This window comes from Gracilinanus agilis, chromosome 1 (genome assembly GCF_016433145.1).
Source record: "Gracilinanus agilis isolate LMUSP501 chromosome 1, AgileGrace, whole genome shotgun sequence".
Taxonomy (NCBI): Eukaryota; Metazoa; Chordata; class Mammalia; order Didelphimorphia; family Didelphidae; genus Gracilinanus; species Gracilinanus agilis.
The window spans coordinates 64568458-64591710 of record NC_058130.1 but is presented as its reverse complement, the minus strand read 5'-3'; the positions used below and the strand labels follow the sequence as shown (position 1 = coordinate 64591710).

At 42.3% G+C, this 23253-nt stretch overlaps 2 protein-coding genes across 2 annotated transcripts; both read left to right on the top strand.

The window, feature by feature from the left end:
• The first annotated feature begins 494 nt into the window (after positions 1–494).
• HMCES (5-hydroxymethylcytosine binding, ES cell specific) lies at positions 495–16575 on the top strand. Its single transcript, XM_044656885.1, has 7 exons — positions 495–573; positions 2073–2276; positions 6184–6327; positions 8240–8359; positions 11263–11429; positions 12063–12246; positions 15321–16575. Exons 2-7 carry the CDS (start codon positions 2094–2096, stop codon positions 15513–15515), a joined length of 993 nt encoding a protein of 330 aa, XP_044512820.1. The 5' UTR covers positions 495–573; positions 2073–2093; the 3' UTR covers positions 15516–16575.
• Positions 16576–20691: 4116 nt separating this feature from the next.
• Positions 20692–21791, top strand: LOC123230726 (histone H2A type 2-B). Its single transcript, XM_044656883.1, has one exon. It carries the CDS (start codon positions 20896–20898, stop codon positions 21274–21276), a length of 381 nt encoding a protein of 126 aa, XP_044512818.1. The 5' UTR covers positions 20692–20895; the 3' UTR covers positions 21277–21791.
• The last annotated feature ends 1462 nt before the right edge of the window (positions 21792–23253 follow it).

Genomic DNA, 23253 nt, shown 5'->3' with positions numbered 1-23253 from the left:
GGTGGGGAGGAGAGCGTGGATAGTGACGGGGGGGCGGGCGGGGGGTGGAAATCGCGCTCAGAAAAAAGGTTTGAGGGGGCGGGACTGTGCGTGGGAGGAGGCGGAGGGAAAGGGAACCTGAGCGGGTGTGGGCTTCCTGCGAACGCTAGGAAGCGGCGAGAGCTCGAGGTCTGGCGCCAGGTGATGGGGCTAGCGGGCGGCCCCGGGACCTAGCGGGACCAGCCTGCGAGGGGAGGCGTAGCCGGGGAGCGGGACTGGGCCGGGCCGGGAACTCCACGGTGCGGAGATGGGGGTGGGGAGAACCTCATCTTGGGGAGGGGGGGAAGGGAGAAGGACTGGCGGACCTGAGTAGGAGGGGGGAGGGGAGAGGAGAAGGAAGGGAGCGAGCACTTATTAATCGCCCGCTATATAGGTGTCAGCGCTTAAAAGTAGGATCTCCTCTGAGATGATAGGGGCCTTATTTTACCGAGGAAGAAACTGAGGCAGGCGCTAGAGGTTTGCCTCGGGTCACACAGTTGACAAGTGTCTGAAGCTGGAATCGAACCCAGGCCTTCCTGACTAGCAAAAGGAAAGGTAGGTGAAACCGGAACAATAAGAAAGGTCCGTGGGTGGGGCATAGAAGACCTCACCACAAAGATCCCACATTCCCTGCCCCTGGGTTAGTGCATCTGGAGAAATATCATTCACGGGAGCCGCCAGGTGGCTCAGTGGATTGTAAGTCAGGTCCAGAGATGGGAGGTCCTTCGTTCAGATATAACCCCAGATACTCCCTAACTGTGTGACCCTAGACAAGTCACTTAATCCTTATTGCTATAGCTTATCCACTTTATGCCTCAGAAACAATACACAGTGTTAATTCTAAGACAAGATGAGGGTTTTAAAAAAAAGAAACATCATTCATTCCTTAAATATGGCCCAGATGTAGAAGACCCCATTGAGAGATGGTTTTGGAGGCACCAAGAGGAAATCCTACTACTTTCCTAGAGGTATATGGCTACAAGCACTAATACAAGGTAGCATTTCAAATAGGAGAAATATCAAGCATGTAGGAATTGAGGGGTCTACCCTCCTGTCAAATTTTGCAAGCAGCTGGGGCAGGTCAAGGCAGTTGAAACAGGGTCACAGGGCTATAAGTGTTCAGGGTAGATCCAGCACTATCCACCACACACTTTGAGAGATGTCTAACTGGGAGAATTGGTCAAGTTACATTAAAAAAAATTGAATTTTGATATAACTTTAAAACAAGGCCTATCGTCTGGGAAACAGCCTGGAAAGAGTACAGGCTTTGGAGCAGGAGAGAACTGAGTTTGAAGAACACAGCTGACATAAAAATAGGGATATTTTTTTTTTTATCTTTACCTTCCATCTTAGAATCATCCCTTCCATGGCGTTCCAAGGCACACAGGAAGTGTTTGAGCCTGCACTCAGGTCCTGCTGGACACACTATCCACTGAGCCACCTAGCTACCCCAGATGATATCTTTTAATACTAATATTCCAATAATGCTGTTTGGCTATAAATCCAGCAGCATTACAGTTTTTGAAATAGAATAGTAGATGACCCAAAAAAGCAAAGGAAAACCACCTAGAAGATATATAAGTAGCATGTTACTGAATAAGGTCTATGCAGAAAGTGTATAAAATGTCATCCAGGAAATTTCATTCTTGGCAAAAGAGGTGGGCCAGTCAAATAGAATGATGGCTAAAGAAAGGCTAAGTGCTGGGAAAGCACCCATGTAAATTTAAAGACTTATGCATGGGGCAGCTAGTGGCTCACTGGATTGATAGACAGGCCTTGAGATGAGAGGTCCTAGGTTAAAATCTGGTCTTGGACACTAATTGTGTGACCCTGAGCAAGTCACTTGATCTCTTTGCCTCAGTTTCCTTGTCTGTCAGATGAACTGGAGAAGGAAATGGCAAACCACTCCAGTATCTGTGCCAAGAAAACCCCTAATGGGGTCATGGAGAGTCAGACTGACTGAACAATAAAATTCCTGCCTCCAAGAGCTGTGAAATAACTGACACAAATGTTTGCATATTTTATGTAATTTCACCTAATCTTTGTCTTCAAAGGCTGGAGAAGCATTGCTAGAGATGTGTGGCCGGACATGCTGCCACTTACCTGTAGACACTATCAGGAGGGCATGCAGATACATTGACTATGAAGGGGAGGAACAGCTCCCAGAATGGAAGGATGAAGATAAGTACTTTCCCTCCTACAACAAGAGTCCCCAGTCCAACAGCCCAGTGCTTTTATCTCGACTACATCTTGATAAGGTAACTACTCTCTCAGGACTCAGTCTGTCCAGTTAAACTTGGTGATATTCAGTAGTTGTTTTTGTCTCATCCTGCTGACTTGGTTTATAGATCTCATATTAGAATACAGGCCTTCCCTGATTTGTACTAGTCTCCACTGATATTGCAAAAGCAGATGTCTCACCAGTGTCTAAACTTCAGAAGGCAAGGCAACAAGCATTTCTTTATTAAGTGCCTACTGTGTGCCAGGGCACTGGCCAAGATAAGCTCAGCCTTCATTCTGCACGTGATTTTTTTTTTTGCTCTAGTGTTAAGTTATCCTTATATTTGAATGTTTTTATAAGCATGCTTATATGTCCAAAAGCTCTTTATTTTTTAATGTATAATTTCATTTCTCTGCTATGTACTAGCTTAAAATAGGCAAATCTGATTAAGTATTCCAAACTATAAATGTATTATTTGTGATTATAATAATCATCTCCTTACATTGTTTCCTGGGCTAGCTAAGAATTATTTGTCTTAGTACCTTAAGCATTTTTGCATGTGCACTGTGATAATAACATTCTAGAAGAGAAATGACATTGTTCTGTGCCCCATCTCAAATACCTGTATTTAAGGTGAAAAATCCTGATTGTTTTCTTTCTGTTTCCAAAGAGGACATTGCATTTCTTCTACCTTGGAACAGGTCTTGAAGGAAATGTCATAAAAAAATTGAGTAATTTTGATTAATATTTGAATTTTTCATTTTCACTGTTAAGTAACACATTTTCAAAGCTTAGGACAAAATTTTAAAAATTTCAGTTGTTTAGTAACTCTTATTTCAATAGTACTACAAAATAGTTTAAACATATTGGTCCAATTCTGAACCATTTTATTAAGTTCATACATTTTATCTTGACATGAGTAATTTCCCAATAACTTTTCTGAAGACTGCCTTAAGAGCATTGTTTTAATGATATTCCAAAGAAAGCAACTGTATGACAAATTTCTTTCCTGGTTACATTAATTCTGTAAGGTAAAATTCTGATATGATTCTTCCTCCTTGGGCAGATCATCCTTTAGTGTCTTTGGATGTATGAACTACTTTCATCCCACTTGGTTCCTAGGCTTGCCTAAGTGTTTCCTTTTCCCTTGCTATTATTTAAATGAGAGTACCTGGGGGCAAAGAGAAATGTCCTAAAACTAACTTGAAGGAATTCTGAGGCACTGGGGGCTTTGGAGTAGGAAAGGCCATTTAACCTGCTTTGTCTTTTTATTTTCAGGCCTTTTTAATTTTCAGGCCAGCTATGAGCCACCTACTCTTTATACTTTCCTTTTAAAGTTGGTTCAATGGGGGTGCCAATTGCAGGCAAAAGGTAGCACCCAGAGCAATTCTTTCATGTTGTTATGTGAATGTGTTGATTCTATTCTCAGTTTCCAACAAAAGAACATTACACCACTTCTACAATGACCCCTGTTTATTACAAGTCATGAAGGAAAAATCAGGAATTGACTGATGTTGATTAGTACTTGAGGTTTTCATTTTCACTATGTAACATATTTGTAAAACTTAGAGCAAAATTCCAGAAATTTCAGTGATTTAGTAGTCCAAATCAGTAGAGGTAGGCACAGATTGCAATATTTGCATTTGAAACTCTTGTATTTGAAATCAGTTCCTCTTTCATTTACCTGCATCACTGCCCACACAGCTGTTCATGGCATGTGCTCAAAAGGGAAGTGAGAAAAGATGACTAATAGGAAGTTTTTGTACCTTATAGTTTTCAGAGTAGCCAGCTTCATGCAGCTGTTTCCTATTAGGTATCCTGCAATATGGCAGCATGAATAGGCAACACTTAGTATACTTACAATTAGAAGTGAAAGGTCATAATGTATTCTGTGCATAGATTTATGTTGAAATCTGCACACAAATCCCTGAAATAGTATTACAAGTCATTATAATTTGACATGATGTAACCTGTGGAAAAATAATGAAAAGAGAAAAGTAAGAGCCATTCTGAAGAGCTAGACTTTGATTCAGGCAGACCTAGATTCAAGTTTTACCTCTAACTCCTACTGCTCTGTGATCCTGGGAAAGTAACATAATCCTCCCTCAGGAAAGGAAAGGCATTTCTGAAAAGAAAAGCTAAAACTTGGAGAAAGACTTTTTTTTTGACCGAGATTGACCATCATACTAAAACTCTTATGGTTTAGATATCCTTTATCATCCTTTTTTTTTTTTAAACCTTTTTTAACCTGTCTTAGAATCAATACTAAGTATGGATTTCATGACACAAGATCCATAAGGGCTAGGCAGTGGGGGTTAAGTGACTTGTCCAGGCTGTTAGGGGGGGAAGGGGGTTTGGGTTGAGTGAATATTAAAAGGTTTGGTCACCAGGGAATTGAATAATTATTAATCCCCAATTAAAGAAAAACCTCAAGTCAAAATGACTTATGGAAGTTTATTTACAAATGAGAAGAGGAAGAGAAAATAAGAAAACGAGAGAGAGAGGATAGGACAGGATAAGTAATCTAACACACTAAGTAATTTGCTCTGGCCCCCTTGTTCAACTCAGGCAGATCTAATTAGTCCTCAATTGAAGGGGGCTCAGCCTTCAGTCACAGAATCTCTTTTGAAAGAGCAGTTCCTTTAGAGAAGTCCAGGAAGATTTAGTCTTTACACTCACCACACGTAATTCCAAGGGAGAGATTAACAGCAGTCTCACTTAGTCCAAGGTCTCAGTCAGCGATCCGAGCTTCTTCAAGGCTCACACTGCTAGGAATTATTTGGGGTCAAATTTGAAACCAGGACTTCCCATCTTTACACCTGGCACTCTATCTAGTGTGCCACCTAGGTGCCCCTCCTTTATTTTATTCTTAAGAATGACTAATGTAATCCTTGATTCATAGTAACTACTTGCCAAAAGTTTGTTAATGATTTTCTTTTCCCTTAAATCTTGTCAGTCATTAAATGTTTTCCTTCTTTTTCATTTCTCCTGGAGACAAACTTCTTCCTACTGGAATAAACAAAACTCTAGCCTAGGTCCTCATCACCTCCTATTCAAACTACTACAGTAGTCTTTTAACTTGTTTCCCTGCTTATCCTTTTTCCTGTTTTCAGTCCAGCCTGCAAACCATTGTCAGATTAGTTTTCCTAAAATTAAGCTGTATGCTGTTATCTTTCTGTTTAAATGTTTTTTATTCCTTCCTGGTTTCTACAGAGTAAACACTTTAGTTTGTAATTGAAGGCTCTTTATAAACTGATTTATTTCCAACTTTATTTCCTACTATGTCCCCCCATGAAGCCTCTGCTGCACCAAAGTAATCTTATTCTTCAGAAACAGGTTTTTGTGTGTTATATTTCCTCTACTTGGAAAATCTTCTCCCCTTTGTTAGGTCTTTGGTAGCTTGAGTCTAACCAGCTTAATCAAAGAAAGAACTCCTACATGGACCAATCTCATCCCTTCCTGATTTTCTATAACAGTATTTCTAACCCTAACCTAGCACTTTACTGTTTTGATTTGTTTATTTTTTGAGGAAAAAAACTTTCCCTTTGTGTTTTAGATCATCTGTTTCATGACATCAAAACATCTCAGGCATTCAGTAAAGTATGTTGTTGCTGTTACAAGAAAAGGAACATAACTAATGGAAAAGTCATAAATAGTTGGAAAATTATGCCAGTTTTAGAAAGTCATCTTTTTTCTTTCAAGCTAAATATCTTAGTACTAAAAACTTGCCTGTATGCCTTTGTGTTCATGTTGATTAAAGGAATATGATCCAGTAAGTATCCACAGCCAGCTTAGTTTTCCAGAGTTCACAGTCATTTTACCAGTTTGCCTTTGTATTAGACGGGGGAAGCCAAGTAAAAGGATAAATTACATGAGCCTCTTTTTAGTCTTCCTAGTCAAGTTAAGGCTCCTTCCATCAGCTACTTGTTTGTTTCCTATGATAGGATGCTGATCCTTCTGAAAGAATAATTGCTTCAATGCGATGGGGCTTGATCCCATCTTGGTTCAGAGATGCTGATGCTTCAAAGCTACAGTTTAATACCAGCAACTGTCGCAGTGAAACCATGATGGAGAGACGGTCATATAAGGTAGGTATGATTCAATGGAGTGTAGAGGAAAATCTTTTTCATCTTTGTTCCTTCAAAAGCTATCTATGACACCTGTGTGCCCAAGAAATAAGGATTCATCTTTAAAGGATTACAGTCCTCAGCCTTTTCTGATTGTAAGCCGATGTTTTCAATCATTTCACTAACGAAGTCTTTCTTCATGTGTTATAAACTAGGCCCTTTCCTGCCTAGTCTGTTGCAGAGACCATTCCTCAGGACTCTGTTCTTAGTTCCTTTTCCTTTCTATATCTTGTTTTCCTCCTGTTCTAGTATTAGAATCCAATTGGTCAAATTACTTTGTACATCCATCCTCTCTTTGCATCCATCATATTGTCTAATTGCATCCATCATTTAATTGTTATTAAACTTTTTTCTTTTAGAAACTTATTCTCTTCCCCTCTCCCTTGTATGGTGTTCTTACCTCTTACTCCACTAGATGTCTCATTAAAAAATGTATACATCGAGGGGCAGCTGGGTAGCTCAGTGGAGTGAGATGAGAGTCAGGCCTAGAGACAGGAGGTCCTAGGATCAAACCCGGCCTCAGCCACTTCCCAGCTGCGTGACCCTGGGCAAGTCACTTGACCCCCCATTGCCCACCCTTACCACTCTTCCACCTATGAGACAATACACCGAAGTACAAAGCTTAAAAAAAAAATGTATACATCTTTATGTGTGCGATAAATTGAAAAAATGATGGGAAGAACTATCCTGGGAGATCTTTTGGAAAGTAGGATCTCATGTATGTGATTATAATAGAAAAAAAACATAACATTGTTGACCTTTAAATTTTTTTTGAGGTAAAATTAGTGTTTGTTTTAATAAGTTGCTGCTGGTAGATGAAATGATTTACCAAATATATTGGGCAGAAATAAAGATTTGTCAAGGGGGGGTGTATTTCCAAGTCAAGAGGTCCTAGGATTGTGTTTGCTAATCTTCATAATGGGGAGAGAGAGAGATATTCAGATGTATCTCCCCCGTGTGGGGTAAGGAGGGGAGGGGCTTAGCACTCCAGCTCGAAAAGGTTCACTATCATCGGATTAGAACAACAACAAGATAATTGTAACTACTGCTGCAAATTATAATGACTAGATTTGTCCCCTAATATACCTTTGCAGAGATGAGGGACCATAGTTAAGAGGTTCTGTATATAATGTCAGACTTTGTGATATGCTGGTTAGTGTTTTGGTATTTTTTTCCTTTTACATATTTCTTCTTATAAAGAATAGATGCAGGATGAAGGATACAATGGAAAATGTAAGTGATATAAAAAAGATGTCAGTAAACATGTTTATTCCTTAAAAGTTTTAGAAGTGAAGAAGTGAATAAAAAAGGGATCTCCATATGTTAGGTGACAACAGTAAATTGACTTTGATAGTAAGGGCTCAGGAACAATCATCCTTTAGTGTATTTGAAAACACAAGGTTGAGGGGGTAGAGAGCATGACAAAGTGATTTCTTAAGGTTAACTCTCTAGACCTCCTTGTTGCATGTTCTAATAGGAAGAATATTCTCTTCTAATTGATATGATTTAATGCAGCAGTCTTGTTTTCCTCTTAATCATCTAACATTACTTCTACTTCCCTTATGCTGCTTTTGTTATGTAGAGCTAGAAAGCTTATTGTATATTTCTGAGCTTCTTATAATTTGGAAGAGAGGAAGGGTCTTGGGGTTCCTGAAGATGTCACTCTGTTCTTCTATTCGGATAAATCACATAAATGGTTTGTCAGGGATGTCAATACAATAATGAATTGGTATAATGAAATTTGTTGGCATCTACAATATCCATCCTTTCTACTTTGGATCAGTGATCATTCCTCCCTTGTGGGTGGGCCTGTTTTTCTCTTATTTAACAACATCTTTAATGTGTAATATGTTTTATTATGGTCTTTTCTCAGGTTCCCTTGGAAAAGGGCAGGCGATGTGTGGTGCTGGCAGATGGGTTTTTTGAGTGGCAACAATTTCGAGGTGATAAGCAGCCTTATTTCATCTATTTCCCCCAAACCAAGACAGAAAAGGTATATATTCATTAGGAAACATTGAGTAGCTAACATTAGTAAGGAGTAGTACATTGGTTCTAGGTACCAAAAACAAGTTAATAAAAGAAAAATATTTTCCCTTTTTTTATGGAAATTATATTCTAAGACAATTGCATATTAGTAAGAAAATGCATAGCATAATTTAATTTATTTCATCTTTCAACATGAATTTTCCAAGTTCGACTAATATTAACATTTCTTTGTACAATAGAGGGCCTAAAAATAGATTTTATATATGAAATCCATTTTTTGTTATGTAGTTTAAGTGTTTATTAAATTCAAATGATAGTAATAAAATTGCTTTGTAGTGTATGAATGTCCTCTCTTCTGCTTATTTTTTAATGCTTCATTGATACTCCTTTTCTTTCTTCACCTCATAATCACTGTGACCCATCAACTTCTCACCATAGAAGCCTTCTCTTGTAACAGATCAGCATGTGGACGATATCCAAAAATATGTCTCATCTTTGTGACTATTAAAAATGCCAAGAGATAGTAATTGTGAGTGACGAATTAATTTGGTCAAATGATTTTCTTGGTAATCTAAAGATCCCAAAGTCCCCTCATGAAGATCCACAAATAGATACTTCAGTAGTTTGTTCTTCAGCTCTTCCCTCGGAAATTCCAAGACATTTCTGATTGGTAAATAACCAGTGGGAGGTGGTACATCAAAACTCAACTTCTCCCCACCCCCAGGTCACATATTTAAGGTTATGTCATTAGCAATTACTCCTAGTCTAAACTAGTTCTTATTTACTGAGGAAGATGAGCTTCATTATCTCCCTTTATTAATCAGGCTTTATGGGGGATAAAGCAAAGGAATGTGTACATAGGTCAAAGAATTGATTGGAGCCTCTAATTCAAAACCCAGAAATAAAAACACTGTAATTCAGTATAAATTAAAAATAAATTCTCTCATTTTGCATCTCTAGTCTATCTCCTCTCTGATGGGAAGTGGAAAGCATACTTCATCATTAATCTTTTGACACAATAAAATATTTAAAAAATTGAACCAGACATTTCAGCAGTATTATGTTTTTAACATCCTCATAAGACTGACAATATTTGTTTCCTTTTGGAAATGTTAAATTTCAGATTTATATATTTAGTTTACTTTCATTATCTTTTGGGAGTATTTACACTACTTCAGGTAGCATCATTTTCTTTTTTTGGATTTCCTGTTGTTGGGAGGAGTCTGCTATCCATTTGGTAGCTCTTCTGTTGTATAACAAGAAGTACATGTAACCTAACTTAGAGGAGACTAAAGCAATTGTATTGAAGAAAGCACACTACAAAGTATACCTGGATATATCAGAGAAAAAAGGTATTTAATGTCATTTTATAGTTAACAACTATGTTAGAGAGTTTGCTCATATCATACTTGTTGCTAGCAATGGGACTAAAATGTCAGAATTTTTACTTCCTTACATACATCAATGCTTTATCACTAGATTTACTTTCAACATTTTAGATGTTTTTCTCACTTGCCATGTGTTCTGGTTTTACCACCTTTTCAGACAAGAAATGATTAGCTTGTAAAGAAGCAGATCATGTGACTGATCCTTAAAAACCATACCAATTAATTTTTCCCAGACTATTTCTCGATTCCAGAAGCACTACCATAATGGTTGAAAAGTGCTAGTCAGGACCTAGGTATTGTCTTCAAGAATATTCAGAGGAGAAGAAAAAATAGTTAGAAGCATTGCTCATATATTACTTAAACTCCTAAATATCTTTTTTTCTAGGATGTAACTTTGCTTTTCTTTAGGTTAAGTGTTGTATATTATAACTCCATTTAAAATAACTAGTAGTCAGGGGCAGCTGGGTAGCTCAGTGGATTGAGAGCCAGGCTAGAGACAGGAGGTCCTAGATTCAAATCCGGCCTCAAACACTTCCCAGCTGTGTGACCCTGGGCAAGTCACTTGACCCCCATTGCCTACCCTTACCACTCTTCCACCTATAAGTCAATACACAGAAGTTAAGGGTTTAAAATAAAAAAAAAAAATAACTAGTAGTCAGGAGTCTTATTCAGGGCTTATTCCTGTCATAGCCACAGTTTACTTTATGACCTGTGGGGACCATCCCTTTAAAACACTATTCCTTAGCTTCAAACTTGGTTGATAACCATCTGGAGAAGTAACTTTTAGCTTTTCTTTCTCAATCCAGGCTGTCAAAAGCCTGCCTACCCACCATGACCACTACTATTAGATACCATTTGGGGAGCCATGGACCTTCCCCTTCACAATCCTCCTAATTTCCCCATTAATGCCACCTACTCCCAATTGGATACTGAAACTCAGATTCTGCTCTCTACAAGAGATATCTCAGAGCCCTACTCCACTCTTGAGCCTTGACCATAGCCTCTTCTGCTAAGTCAAGGACCATATATATGCCCCACCATTGCTTCCCAGGATCCTCTGGACTTTACCATCTGCCCTGCTACTTTCCGTTTCAAACCTTTGTACCACCTGGCCTTTCCATTTGCTATGAACCAAACCCTCCTTTATTAATGTCTCCTCCAATTTGTCTGTGTGCCCCTGAGAGCAGGGAGAGTCTTGTTTTTCTATTTGCATCAGCACAGTGTTTGCCACATAGTAAATGCTTAATGAATGCTTTTCCTTTCCATTGTCCTCAATACATAATTATTAAATACATGTAAGTATGACATATTGAGTTTTCTCTACTTTTACCATCTTGGTAGGAATAAATAGAGCTCTTAAATCTAAATAGGATTTCTTTTGTATATTGTTATTATTCATGGGAATGAAAGAATATAAATGAGAAATTCCTCCTAGAATTTTTCCATAGTTTTAATTTGGACAATATGCTCCATGGACAGAAAGAAAAAGCATGGTTCTGGGATCTATGTCTTTTGTTTCTAGTCATTCTTCAGCCGTTCAATAGATGAAAAAGTCTGGGATGACTGGAAGATGCTAACAATGGCTGGAATCTTTGATTGCTGGGAACCACCAAATGGAGGAGAGACACTCTACTCTTACACCATCATCACAGTGGACTCTTGCAAAGCCTTGAGTGACATTCATCACAGGCAAGTGAAGAAGGATCAATAAAGCATTTTCCAGCAGAGACCAAAAGTATCAGGGAGTTTCTTTCAGATACAAAATTCATCCTCTAAAATTATTTCTGTTCCCTCTTTTAAAGGGTTATGAAATAAGAATAAGGACATTGACCTGGGAGTTAGGCCAGAGATGTGTTCCTAACTTCAGGCTTCTTGCTATGGTTAAATGAGACCCATTCTTGATTATTAACAAGCAGGCTACTTCACTGGCTTTTATTTCATACATCTAGAATTATCTATTTGTGCCATCTTTACAAATTCATCGATTTTCTATATTATCAATTTTGTTGACTGTTACTGTATCCATATAGTCTGTGCCATTAGTCTTTGTTACAGGCAAGTGTTAAAATGTGGTTCTTATAAAAGCTACTAGGCTGCATGTCTGCCTTATTCAAATTTGGAGTTGTAACAAGTTAGTGTTACGGGAAGGCTTGTAGATATTTCCTGGGTCCATGACAGCAGGAGCCAAGGAAAACTGAGTGAAGAGCATGAATATGACTCATCGTTTTGCTTTCTTTCCTTTGTAATGTTTGACGTTTCCTTAAAGATTCCAACAATCTGTCTCTTTTTCTTTCTCTTTTCACCATTTTCTATCCTGGCTAGGATGCCTGCTTTACTGGATAGTGAGGAAGCAGTTTCTAAGTGGCTAGATTTTGGTGAGGTCCCAATTCATGAAGCTCTGAAGCTGATTCATCCTGTAGACAACATTAAATTCCATCCAGTTTCTACTGTTGTGAACAACTCCCTAAACAATACACCCCAGTGTCTTGAACCTGTTGAGATTGAGGTAAGAGTGTTTGGGACTGAGAATATTAGGCAGGCATGTCAATACTATGTGTCAGAGTGACTTTCATTTAAGAAATGTTATTTTCCTCTATTAGGGGGCCTCATAACCATATAAAATTATATTTTTATGAATGGTGTAATGATAAATTGCCAGCTCAGTTCATTCTATATTCTAATCAGGTAACTGTCCTTCACCTTGATTTCTACATGGCTGTGCAATTTATCATTACAAGAAGCAACGAATAAGTGTATATTGTTTATTATTCTCTTTATCCCTGAAGATTAATGAAATGTTCTCTGAGCTAATGATATTTACTAACAAACCAAAAATGGGAATGTTTGATCAGGCATCCCAGAGATATCGGGGAGGATCCTAAGCATTAGAGATTGATTCTAGGTACAAAGGCAAGAGAAAAAGGGTGACTTTTCATTTGTGTTAAATATGGAATAATTTTTTAATGGGATTTGTAGGAGAAAGTGTTTATGAGTTTAAAATGAGTTGGATTTTGCCCCCTGAGGAATTTTTGTGTACCCTTTTGTCCTTCTCCCAGCCTACCTGTGAATTAATGATCCCCTCCCTTTTTTCTTTTTATTTCTTTCTTGAGTGTAAACATCTGCAAAGCTGTTACTTGACTTTATTCCCTAGGTGCCTGTAAAATTTTGAACTTTTTAATAAAACGGAATCACTACCAGCTTAAGGCTAAGGTATTAGTACAAACTAGTTATTAAGGTTATTTTTAAGTAACTCTTGAATACCAAGCTCTGGCATAAGTATCGGTTAGCAGTTATTCAAAAAGGTGCATTCATTCATTCATTATTTCCTATCTGCTAGTCAGTGTATTAAGTATTAATGAGACAAAGACAAAAAGGAACCGATCCTCAATTTCATGGAACTTACATTGAGTTAGGCTTCGTTTTCTTTTAAGAATGACATTTGATTACCTTTATTTACTACCTTTGAACCAAATGTTTCAATGGCCTTTTTAGGCTTTTAAAAAAGTAAAATATGATGTTGGGAAATATACATGAAGAAATTTCTCAGAATGTGGAAGCATACTTAGTAAAGTGAATAGTGACCAAAATTCATGGAGCTCTCTCCCTCCCCCCACATAGAATAGCATAGTTTGGTCTGTGGGGGATGCACAATTTATTGATGTCATGTTTATGATTGCCTTCCTCCTATAAAAGGGTTTGAGAAAAGTAAATATAAAATAGAACAATTATTAATAAAAATTGAACAGAAATAATATTAGAGTAAAAAGGAGTCGATGTTAGTAGGTCCTTGAAAGTCTGATAATTATAACTGAATTTAGCTCTTTTTCCTGGCAGCTAAGGCAAAAAAGTGAAACGTAATACTTTTCATTTGCTAATAAAATTAAGCTTCTGAATTTTTCTTAAAAATAATCTTTTTCTCTGAAACTAAACGTAAGCAACACACTGCATTATTTTTTGTTCAAGTAACATTTCTTTTTTGGTGGAAAAAAGTACTATTTACATGGTTCCTATATCAGTTCTTTGAAAAGGAAAAGGAGCTAACATTAAAGTGAAAGACATTGAAGGTTTTTGGAGGTGAGGAGAAAGATAATTGCTGACCTGTAGCCATATAACACTTGAAGATGTCACAAGCATTTATTCCTCTGATTTAGTTTAAATCTCAGGATGTCTCTTGACATAGTAGTACAAATATTATGCCTTTTCTACAAATGAAGAAACAGGCCCAAGGAGTTTGACTTATTCAAAGTCAGCTAGTAAGTGGCAAGGCTGGGATTTGAACCCAGTTCTTCTGATTCCCAAGTCTACTACACCATGCTATAATAAAGTCTGAATATTTCGATTTCTGGTGGCTTAATCTAAAGCAGGAGTGGAACTTTGAAGAATTTAAATAGTGTGCTAACATGGCCCTAATGGGCTCTCTCTAAAATGATAGCAATATCTGATATTTATTTAGCACTTTAAAATAGGAACATGAAACAATAGCAGAGCCAGAAGTTGTTGGACAATGTAGGGACCTGCCCAGATACTAGTGAGCTTGAGCAGAAACACTGAGTGTCACATAGTGAGAAATATCTAGATGGATCTAGGGTTGAGTGAGATCCATTTATTAAAGGCTTACTACTATGCAAGGCAGTTTGTTAAGCTCTAGACTACAAATGCATACAAGTAATATAGTTCTTTTCTTCAAGGAGCTTACATTCTGAAGTGGTACTGTAGCTCTCGTTCTAAAGGGAGGAGCTGGAAAGGAGGGAATGGGAGAGAGGTATGTGTCAGAGCCTGGCCACTGACCTACTGATTCAGTTTGTCAAGAGGAGGGAAACAGAAGGATACAGGGAGGTTTAGGTCAAAGCCCTAGTCCCAGTCTTAGTGCTGATTAGAGAAACAGGAGTTCTTCCTCTTGGGACATGGTCCTTACTCCTCCAGTCCCAGTTGCTAGGAGATTAGTCCTAGTCTGGCTAAGGCTGGGGCATTCTGATGTGGTGCCAGAAGATGGGCATGTCTAGAACAGCCCGTTCTAGAGGCAGGATTCCAATAGGGCAGGAAATGTATTCAGCCCAGGAACAGCTTAGGCAAGAGAAGGGACAGTGAGTGATCAGGATGAATCATCTTTGGGTGTAGAGGAACACCATGGATTCAGCTATATAAGGGCCAAAATGGGGTCTGGGCAGTTTTTTCCTAACCTCTAGAGGGATTAGTTATGGCTGGGGGCTCCATAGTCAATGCTACCAACTGGAAGGGATGTGGTTAGTTGTGGGAGAGAGGTAAAAGGGGGCTTCTGGCTCTTACAGCCACCCAAGGGCAGAGTCCAGGGTTGTGATAGCCCAAGTAGAGTCAGCATTGTGAGGAGGTGGCTAAGAGGTCAAGTGGGAGAAATTGATGATGGAGGAGACAGTATTTGAAGTTAGGCAGAAGATATAGTTTAGAAAGTCACTGTCAAGTAGAGAAATCCTAATTACATCTACTGGATGAACAACTGAGCAAAATTATTTGGGCAGAGTTCTTAGCTATATGGAGCATAGAATGCGGCCAAGTTTCATTACTAACCTAAAAATGATGGTTTTGCTTATGTCTTCCTCCTAGGATCCCTACCTTAGTTATACCCGCCCGAAGGCCACAACAAAATCCTCCCAAAAGGAAGACCCTGAGGTTCCCAAGAGGCCCAGGCAGCTTATGCAAAAGAATCCTACTCCTACCAAGAGGAACAGTGCAGGGTTAATGGAACAGTGGCTGAAAAAATACGGGGAGGCCTATAACAAGAAGCCCAAGATCCAGTAAAACAGACATAGCGAGTCTCTCTGTCGACACGTAAGGCGGCAGAGATGCCCTTTTTAGCCTCCCGATTCTGACTCTAATCCTTGTCACGATTCCTCCTCCAGGGGGTTCCCAATCTGCAGCTTTTGTGCCCATCTCTTCCCCCTTATAGCCCAGGGATTAAAAATAGCCAGATGGGCTCAGAGGAGCTTTTTTTTTTTCTGATTGGTATTCTTACTCCCTACCCCCCAACTGCAACCTCCTATGTGTATGTAATTTTTTTTATTTATAAAGTCAAGGTAGGAAAAAGACTGTGGAACCCAAATTTAGCCCTTGAATTGTCTTAAATCTTCTTATACTGAATGCTTAATATCTCTTTAATAAGGCCACTGTACATGAAAATTTCTCCTGTTTTTCATCCTTTGGGTTTAGCATTCAACTGTTTTCTTCAAGTTTATGAGAATTGGACAAATTGGTTGGCACAATGAGGTCAAAATTGTAGGCTACTCCATTTGTGCTGCTGGTGGTAGAAGGAGCCATGTTTGGGTTTTATTAAAAAATCTATCTCAGGAATGTGCAGTTAGCTTTGCCAAGCTTGGACTAGTAGAACCAGAGTTCCAAAACCTTGGTGCTTGTCTCTAAGGCCTAATGCCTTCTCTGGGCTCAGCAGGTTCAGAGGCTTTGACAGCTGGTTCAGTGAAGTGGGTTCAAGAGAGAAGGGGAATTCACAGAAGAGGGGTATAGCTTATGACACTCTCCTGAGACAAGGGTTAACAAGGGTTTAGAAGTCTTTACTGAGATAATTAGATAACTCAAAATTAGTTGATCCAGCTTTTGTGGGTGTTTCTTTGACCTTTGGGGTGTTGTGTTTTGGTCTTTTTTACAATTTTGAGTGTGATGTTTGTTGTGAGGGGAGCTGGGTGACAATTGTTTTCCTGTCAGTGGGGTCCCATTCAACTTCCAGAAGATTGAACATAGTGCAAGGGCTGAGAAATCAGTCTTGGTGGAAAGCACTATCTAATTTCTGTGTGGAAGTCAGTGATTTGGAAATAATAAAAGGAAACTCTTGATGGCTCCTTGTGAAGTTTTGTGGTTTTTTTTGTATTTTTTTCTTTACATGCTTAGCAAATCATATTCATTGATATTTCTAGAATGCTTTAATAGTTTGCACTCGGAACACCCATGTTCATTCTAGTATTAACTAAGGGTATAAAGGCTATTGGCAAACAGCCCTTTCATTCCTCAAATTAGGAGGCACTTGGTACAGGGGAGAGAATACTGTCTAGAATCTCAGCTCCTAGGATTCTGTAGATCCTCAGGGTTACCTTTGTCCCTGGGCAAGCCACTTAACCCCTCTGGGCTTCAGTTCCCTCATCTGTAAATGAGATTGTCCCAAATACTTCTGAGGTCCCTTCCAACTCCACGTCTATGAATCTATGATCTTAGGAATGCAACAGATATATTGAATACCTTATGGGGGTAAAGCCTCAGCCCTGTACTAGCTACACTAGGAAATATAAGATCAAAAGAGATCTTTGTAGGGGCAGCTGGGTAGCTCAGTGGAGTGAGAGGCCTAGAGACAGGAGGTCCTAGGTTCAAACCCGGCCTCAGCCACTTCCCAGCTGTGTGACCCTGGGCAAGTCACTTGACCCCCATTGCCCACCCTTACCAATCTTCTATCTATAAGACAATACACCGAAGTACAAGGGTTTAAAAAAAAAAAAAAAGATCTCTGTATTAAAAGAGCTGACATTGTGTGCATCCATGAGAAAATTCACAAATATAATAGAGCTATGTTTAATCAGCCACTATGATTCAATACACACTGACTATGTGCAAAACATTGTCCTAGACACAGCCCCTGACATCATGGAATTTGATCTGCAATCTTTTCCCAATCTACAATCCCTCCCTCCATAGAATCTTTTCTCATACTAAGAAAGTCAAACCAATCGACAGGGTTGATCACATCTATCACTCAGCATAGGTAACATTTGTTGTTTGTTCACTCATGTCCCCTTCTTTGTGACCCCATTTGGAGTTTCCTTGGCAAAGATATTCTGGAGGGGTTTGCACTTTCCTCCTTCAGCTCATTTTATAGAAGTGGAAACAAGCAAACAAGGTTAAGTGACTTGCCCAGGGTCACACAACAAGTAAGTATCTGAAGCTGGATTTAAACTTAGGAAGATGAGCCTTACTCTAGGCCCAGCACTTTATTCACTGTGCCAGCTCTGTAACATTAGGTTCTATGGTACTCCTTCCTTCATGGAGAAGAGGGAAATTCTCTAGACCCAATATTGGTAATTGTGTTTAATGTGAGGCTTTGGTTCTTTAGGCTTTTGTAGTCATTAAATGTATATTTTTCTCTAGGTTCTGCTTTCTTCATTGGCTCATTTCCTAACTAAGACTAACCATGTTCCTGAAGTCGGGAAGACCGGAGTTCAAATGTGGCCTCAGATATTTCCTAGTTGTGACCCTTGGCAAGTCACCTAACTCTGATTGCTTAGTCCTTGCTGATCTGTCTTAGGATGAATGTAAGGATTAAAAAAATAATAATCATGTTTCTCTGAAATTCCCAGTGAATGTACCTGGTAAATGCAGGGGCCGGTTATTAAGAACAGTGTGTTGGGACCTGTGCTAAGCTCTTGCCATCTTTCTTGCCATTTTTCTAGTTTTGACACTCTGGCCACCTTTTGTCTTCCATAACACTGCTTTACCCTGGTTCTTTTACTTGTCCAGTTCATGAACTATTTTCTGGTGATCTCATCTGTTTAAATTTATGTCATCAAGGAAACATGAGCAAAAAAGATGAACTGGTCACACACTAAAAACAAAACTGTTCTAACCAGTATTTTCTCAGTATTAAAAAAGCAACTGAAAATGGCCGAGATTCTGTTCTCAGACTGATAAGATCACGTAGATCCAGCTGAGCATATAATTTCCCAAATCTACACATTGTTCTGCAAAACCAGCCCCAAGTTATCAGTCGCCCACGGAACATCTCCACTTGGTTGTTCCTGTTGGCTTCCCAGACTCAACAGCATCCAAAACAGTCTCTCTTTCTCTCACAAACTCTTCTGTTTGTGTCGGCAGCACCTTCAGTCCAGTCACCAAGGGCTGGATCCAGACTCCTTCTGGATTCTTCCCTCTCCCCCATGAAGTTACTGGACTTGCACACTTCACTTACTCTAGCCCCCACCAGTCCCTGGGCTAGTCCTCTGCTGTCTGCTGGAGCTGTTAGCCCTGTTTGAAACCTTTGGTGTGGAAGAGAAGAGCCTGGAATTTGGGGCTTTCCACTGTCTCCCAATTCCCACAGCCCAGGCCAACTGGTCACCCAAGCCATCCTTTGGGCATTTGCACCTTGCCATGTCCTCCCTCTTCCACTCCACCCACCACCCACCTGCCCAGGGCTCAGATGAGTTATCTTCTCCAAAGCCTCCTATCAATTGAAGAGCTGCAAGGTCGAGGCCATTGAAGTTAAGGGAGTTGACCAGGATCACATCTGGGAAGTGTCTGAGGCCCTATTGGAACCCAGGACCTCCCACCTCCAGGCCTGGCTCTTTATCCACCATGCTACCCAGCTGCCCCAGCCTCTGGCCTCTTGTTCCACCGCCTACCCCCAGTTGCTATAGTGTGTTTTGGGAGGGGGAAGGAGGCAAGGTGTACCCCTGCTTTTTCCTCAAATTACCCTGTATTCATCCCCCCCACCTGCAGCTGGCCATCCCCCTCTACCCTGTATGGAAGCCCCCTGAGGGTAGATACAAGGTTCCTAGCCCAGGTCCTTCAATTCAGTAAACATCTATTGAGCCCATGCTCTGGGCTAGGGCCGAAGATGCCTCCTACATGAAGGATGAATGGCTTCACCAGGTAAGTGCAGTATTGGAATGGAGCCCACTGTGCCAAGAGGCAAGGACAAGGCACTGGATGGTGTTCTGAAGGCTGCAGTAGGAATCCCGGCCATCAGGACTGGTTGCCTGGGAGTGAGTGTTTAGGGAGGGAGGCAGCGAGCTTCCCTCGCAGGAATTCCCTCTCTCCATCGCCACCTCCTGGTTTCCTCTGAGTCCGGGCCCCAGTCTGACCTGCTCCGAGAAGCTTTGCCCAGCCCCTCGGGATTCTAGGGCTCCCTTGGTGCGTTATTTTCTACGGATCCAGCATGTGCACAGCACCTCCGTGGGACCGATCCTCGCAAAGGCACCGAACACCTTTTGCCTTTGGATTCCCTGCTCTTTGCCCCAGTTCCCCGCACTGTGGTAGGTGTGCTTGGCTGTGAAGAGGCTACGAGGGCCAGAGGTATGTGGGAGGCCACTTTCATGGGTTGGGCGGGGCCGGCCTCTCAGGGGTTCCGCTGGGTCGGGTGACCATGAGTAGAGGTTAACCCGGCTGTGGTCTTTCAGGGCCCGCACGTAGGTGACCACCGCTCGGGGATCTCCAGAGAAGGTGCCCCCCAGGAAACAAACTGGAGTCGGGGTACCAGCTGGGGGCTGCCTCCTCTCCCTGCTCTCGGACTGGGGACGATGTAGCCCTCTGAAGCCGGGGAAAACCTGTCATCGCCAGGTACAGCCTTCCTCCAGCCGCCTTTACGGGAGAACTTTCGCCTTTGATAGCCTGGGGCTGGAATAGGGACAGACTTGTTCCCGGCATGGAACGAGAGCTCTCCCCGGCCCGGTGGGGGCAGTCCTACCGCAGCGAACTGCGAGGCTGGCATGCGGAGCTGCGAGGCTCTGGCCTTCCCAGGTGCACACTAGGGAAGTGGACGGGGTGGCATCTTCCCGGATTGCGAAGGAGAAGGGGCGGGGTGGGTCAGGCAAGGATAACCCCAGCGGAGTTCCAGGGGCAGCAATATCTCGAACTGGCAAGGTGCAGGGGAAACATCACTCCGCAGCGAGAAGAAACTCGCCGGTGAGCTCCCCCGCAGCGTGCGGAAAGGCTTGCTTCCTACCTCCACGTCTCCCCTGACACCCCTTGGATGTGCGACCGCTCTAGGTCCTTCTCTTTGGCCGCTGGTCCATTCGCTCAATTACCTAAGTGAAGCCCAGCCACCACTCTCCGGGACGAAAAGGAATATGTTCACAGATCTATGCAAATAGAGGATCGGAAAACGCTCCAATCAGAGTGCAGCTTCGGTCCCGAGGCGACCAATGGGAAGTGAGCAGTGGCTAGGTCTTTATTTATATTTGCCAGCCAAGCCAAGGTTCACTGAGCTCTTCTCTTTCTCTGTTCCTGCTGCTACTGTCACCACTGCCGCCGCCGTGGTTGCCGTGGTCGTGTAGCTCTCTGCAGCTGGTCAAACGGCCTCTGCGGCTCCCGGGTGCGGAGCGAGATAAGCGGCACAGCGATCCCGTCCCGGGAGGATCGCCGCTGATTGCAGAGCCTTTTCTCCTCACAGGTTCTTTCTCCTCCCGCGATGTCCGGTCGAGGGAAGTCGGGAGGCAAAGTCCGAGCCAAGGCCAAGTCGCGGTCGTCCCGCGCGGGGCTGCAGTTCCCGGTAGGCCGCGTTCACCGACTCCTGCGCAAGGGCAACTACGCTGAGCGCGTGGGGGCGGGCGCGCCGGTCTACCTGGCGGCAGTGCTGGAGTACCTGTCGGCCGAGATTCTGGAACTGGCGGGCAACGCGGCCCGCGACAACAAGAAGACGCGCATCATCCCGCGGCACCTGCAGCTGGCCATCCGCAACGACGAGGAGCTCAACAAGCTGCTGGGTGGCGTGACCATCGCGCAGGGCGGCGTCCTGCCCAACATCCAGGCCGTGCTGCTGCCCAAGAAGACCCAGAGCTCCAAGAAGTGAGGGGGAGACGCAGCTGGGGGGCGGGAGCCTAGCACCCCAAGGACCTGCCCTCGGAGCCGCCTGCATCTGTCTGGCTCCTGGGCCGGGGTGCAGGGGCAGCCTGGGTGGGCTGTGGTTTGAGACCCTAGGCTAATCGGCTGGACTGGGTCCTCCGGTACGTCCCAAGGAAGCGCCCGCCGAGCCATTGGTGGGGGCTGCGGTGCCAAGATGTCTACCTCTCCTCTCCTAGGATGTAGACGCTCCCCTCCTCTGTGGGTGAGCCCGCCGCGAAGCTGACCAGAGATGTGCAGGGAACGGGACAGGACAGGACAGGTGGCCCCTCCCTACACTTTTTCCCCCCTAAAAGCCTCCTGCTCTCTAGGAGCTCTCTGTTATTTCCTGTTGGTGGGTGGTAGCCGAGGTCATTTATTTCTCTCGTACAGGTTGGGTCACTTTAATGGGGGGAGGGAGGCTGACTTTGTCCTTTTGGTTCCTAAAATAAACAGTTTCATGGTGGCGTCACCATTGCCCGCTTCCCCAGTGGTTTGCTTTGGTGTTTCCTTTCTAGAAGCCCTGGGTCAGACCTGGAGGGGAGGGGTGAACAGCTCCCTGGGCTCTGGGAGGTCCTGCCCTGGATGGTTGTGCTTGGGGAAAAGACTGATGTGATGGACTGAGCAAATCGGGCCAGGGCTCCGGAAAGCAGGCTCCTTCTGCTGTTCCTCCTCCTCCTCCCTCCTTCTTACAGAATCACTGAGGTTCCCCTCCAGGACTGGGGTAAAATTAGGGCTACCCTGCGGAGTAAGAGGGAGGTCAGGCATCCAGCCCGACTTGAGGACAGTTTGGAAAGCCTGGGAGATAACCCTGGAGAGAAATAGGACAGCACCAAGGACTTGCTGGTCTGGGCCCCAGCCTTGCTCCCTGCCTCCCTTAGTCCTTTAAGCTTTGAATGAATTCTAGAGCTGGAAGGGACCTTGAAGAGCAACGTTGAGGCTAAGGAGCCTGGTTTGAACACAGCTATGCTCCTGGGGGACCTTGGGAGAGTAATTTCCTTCTCTGGACCTCATATTCCTCCCCAGCAGAAAATGAGATGCTTTGAGATCTCGAAGGTCACTCCTGCTCTGAATCCTGTGCTCTCTAGTCCATGCTCTTTATTTAACTGGAGGAAACTGAGGCCCAGAGAAAGAAGGGACTTGGTATTGGAACTGTCAGCTGAGTTTTCACAGAGCTGGAAAGAAATGGAAAGTTATTTTCCCCAGGAGTGGCAAACTTGGTTAAGAAGGGTTTAAATGATCTCATAAATGGGGTTGTGGTCCAGAACAAACTTGGGCTAGAAATAAAGATATCTGGGAGATGCAGTGGATAGAGCAATTGGACCTGGAGATCTGAGTTCAAATATGGCCTCAGATCTTTCCCAGCTATTGGATTCTGAGCAAGTCTCTTAATTTCTGTCTGCCTCAGTTTCCTCATCTGTAAAGTGGAGATAAGAATAACTCTGACCTCTCAAGGTTGTTGTGAAGACAAAATGAGATGTCTACAAAGCACTTTGTAAAACTGAATGTGCTGTAGAAATGCTATTGTTATTATGCCCCCTGTCCTTTAGCTTCTTGGACTGAGAGGTCTGCCCTTTCCTCTGGCCCCCTCCAGAGCTAAGACTTCCTAATCACTCTTTAAAAAACAAACCCCAAAATACCTTATCAAGCTTCCTTCAGGAAGGTTCTGGGGAATGCTGTTGTTCTAGTGTCAATTCAATAAACATTTTTCTAAACCCTTACCTTTCATCTTAAAATCAATATCTGTTTCAAAGCAAAAGAGTAAGGGCCAGGTAATAAGGGTTAAAAGACTTGCGCAGGATCACACCACTAGGAAATATTCAATAAACATTTATTAAGCACACTCTGAATGCAGAGCAGTATGGCAGATCCAGGGGCCTGGAGCCATATGAAGCTTAGGAAAGAAGCAGATTCCTATTTATAGGCACTTACAGACTTCATGAGGGGG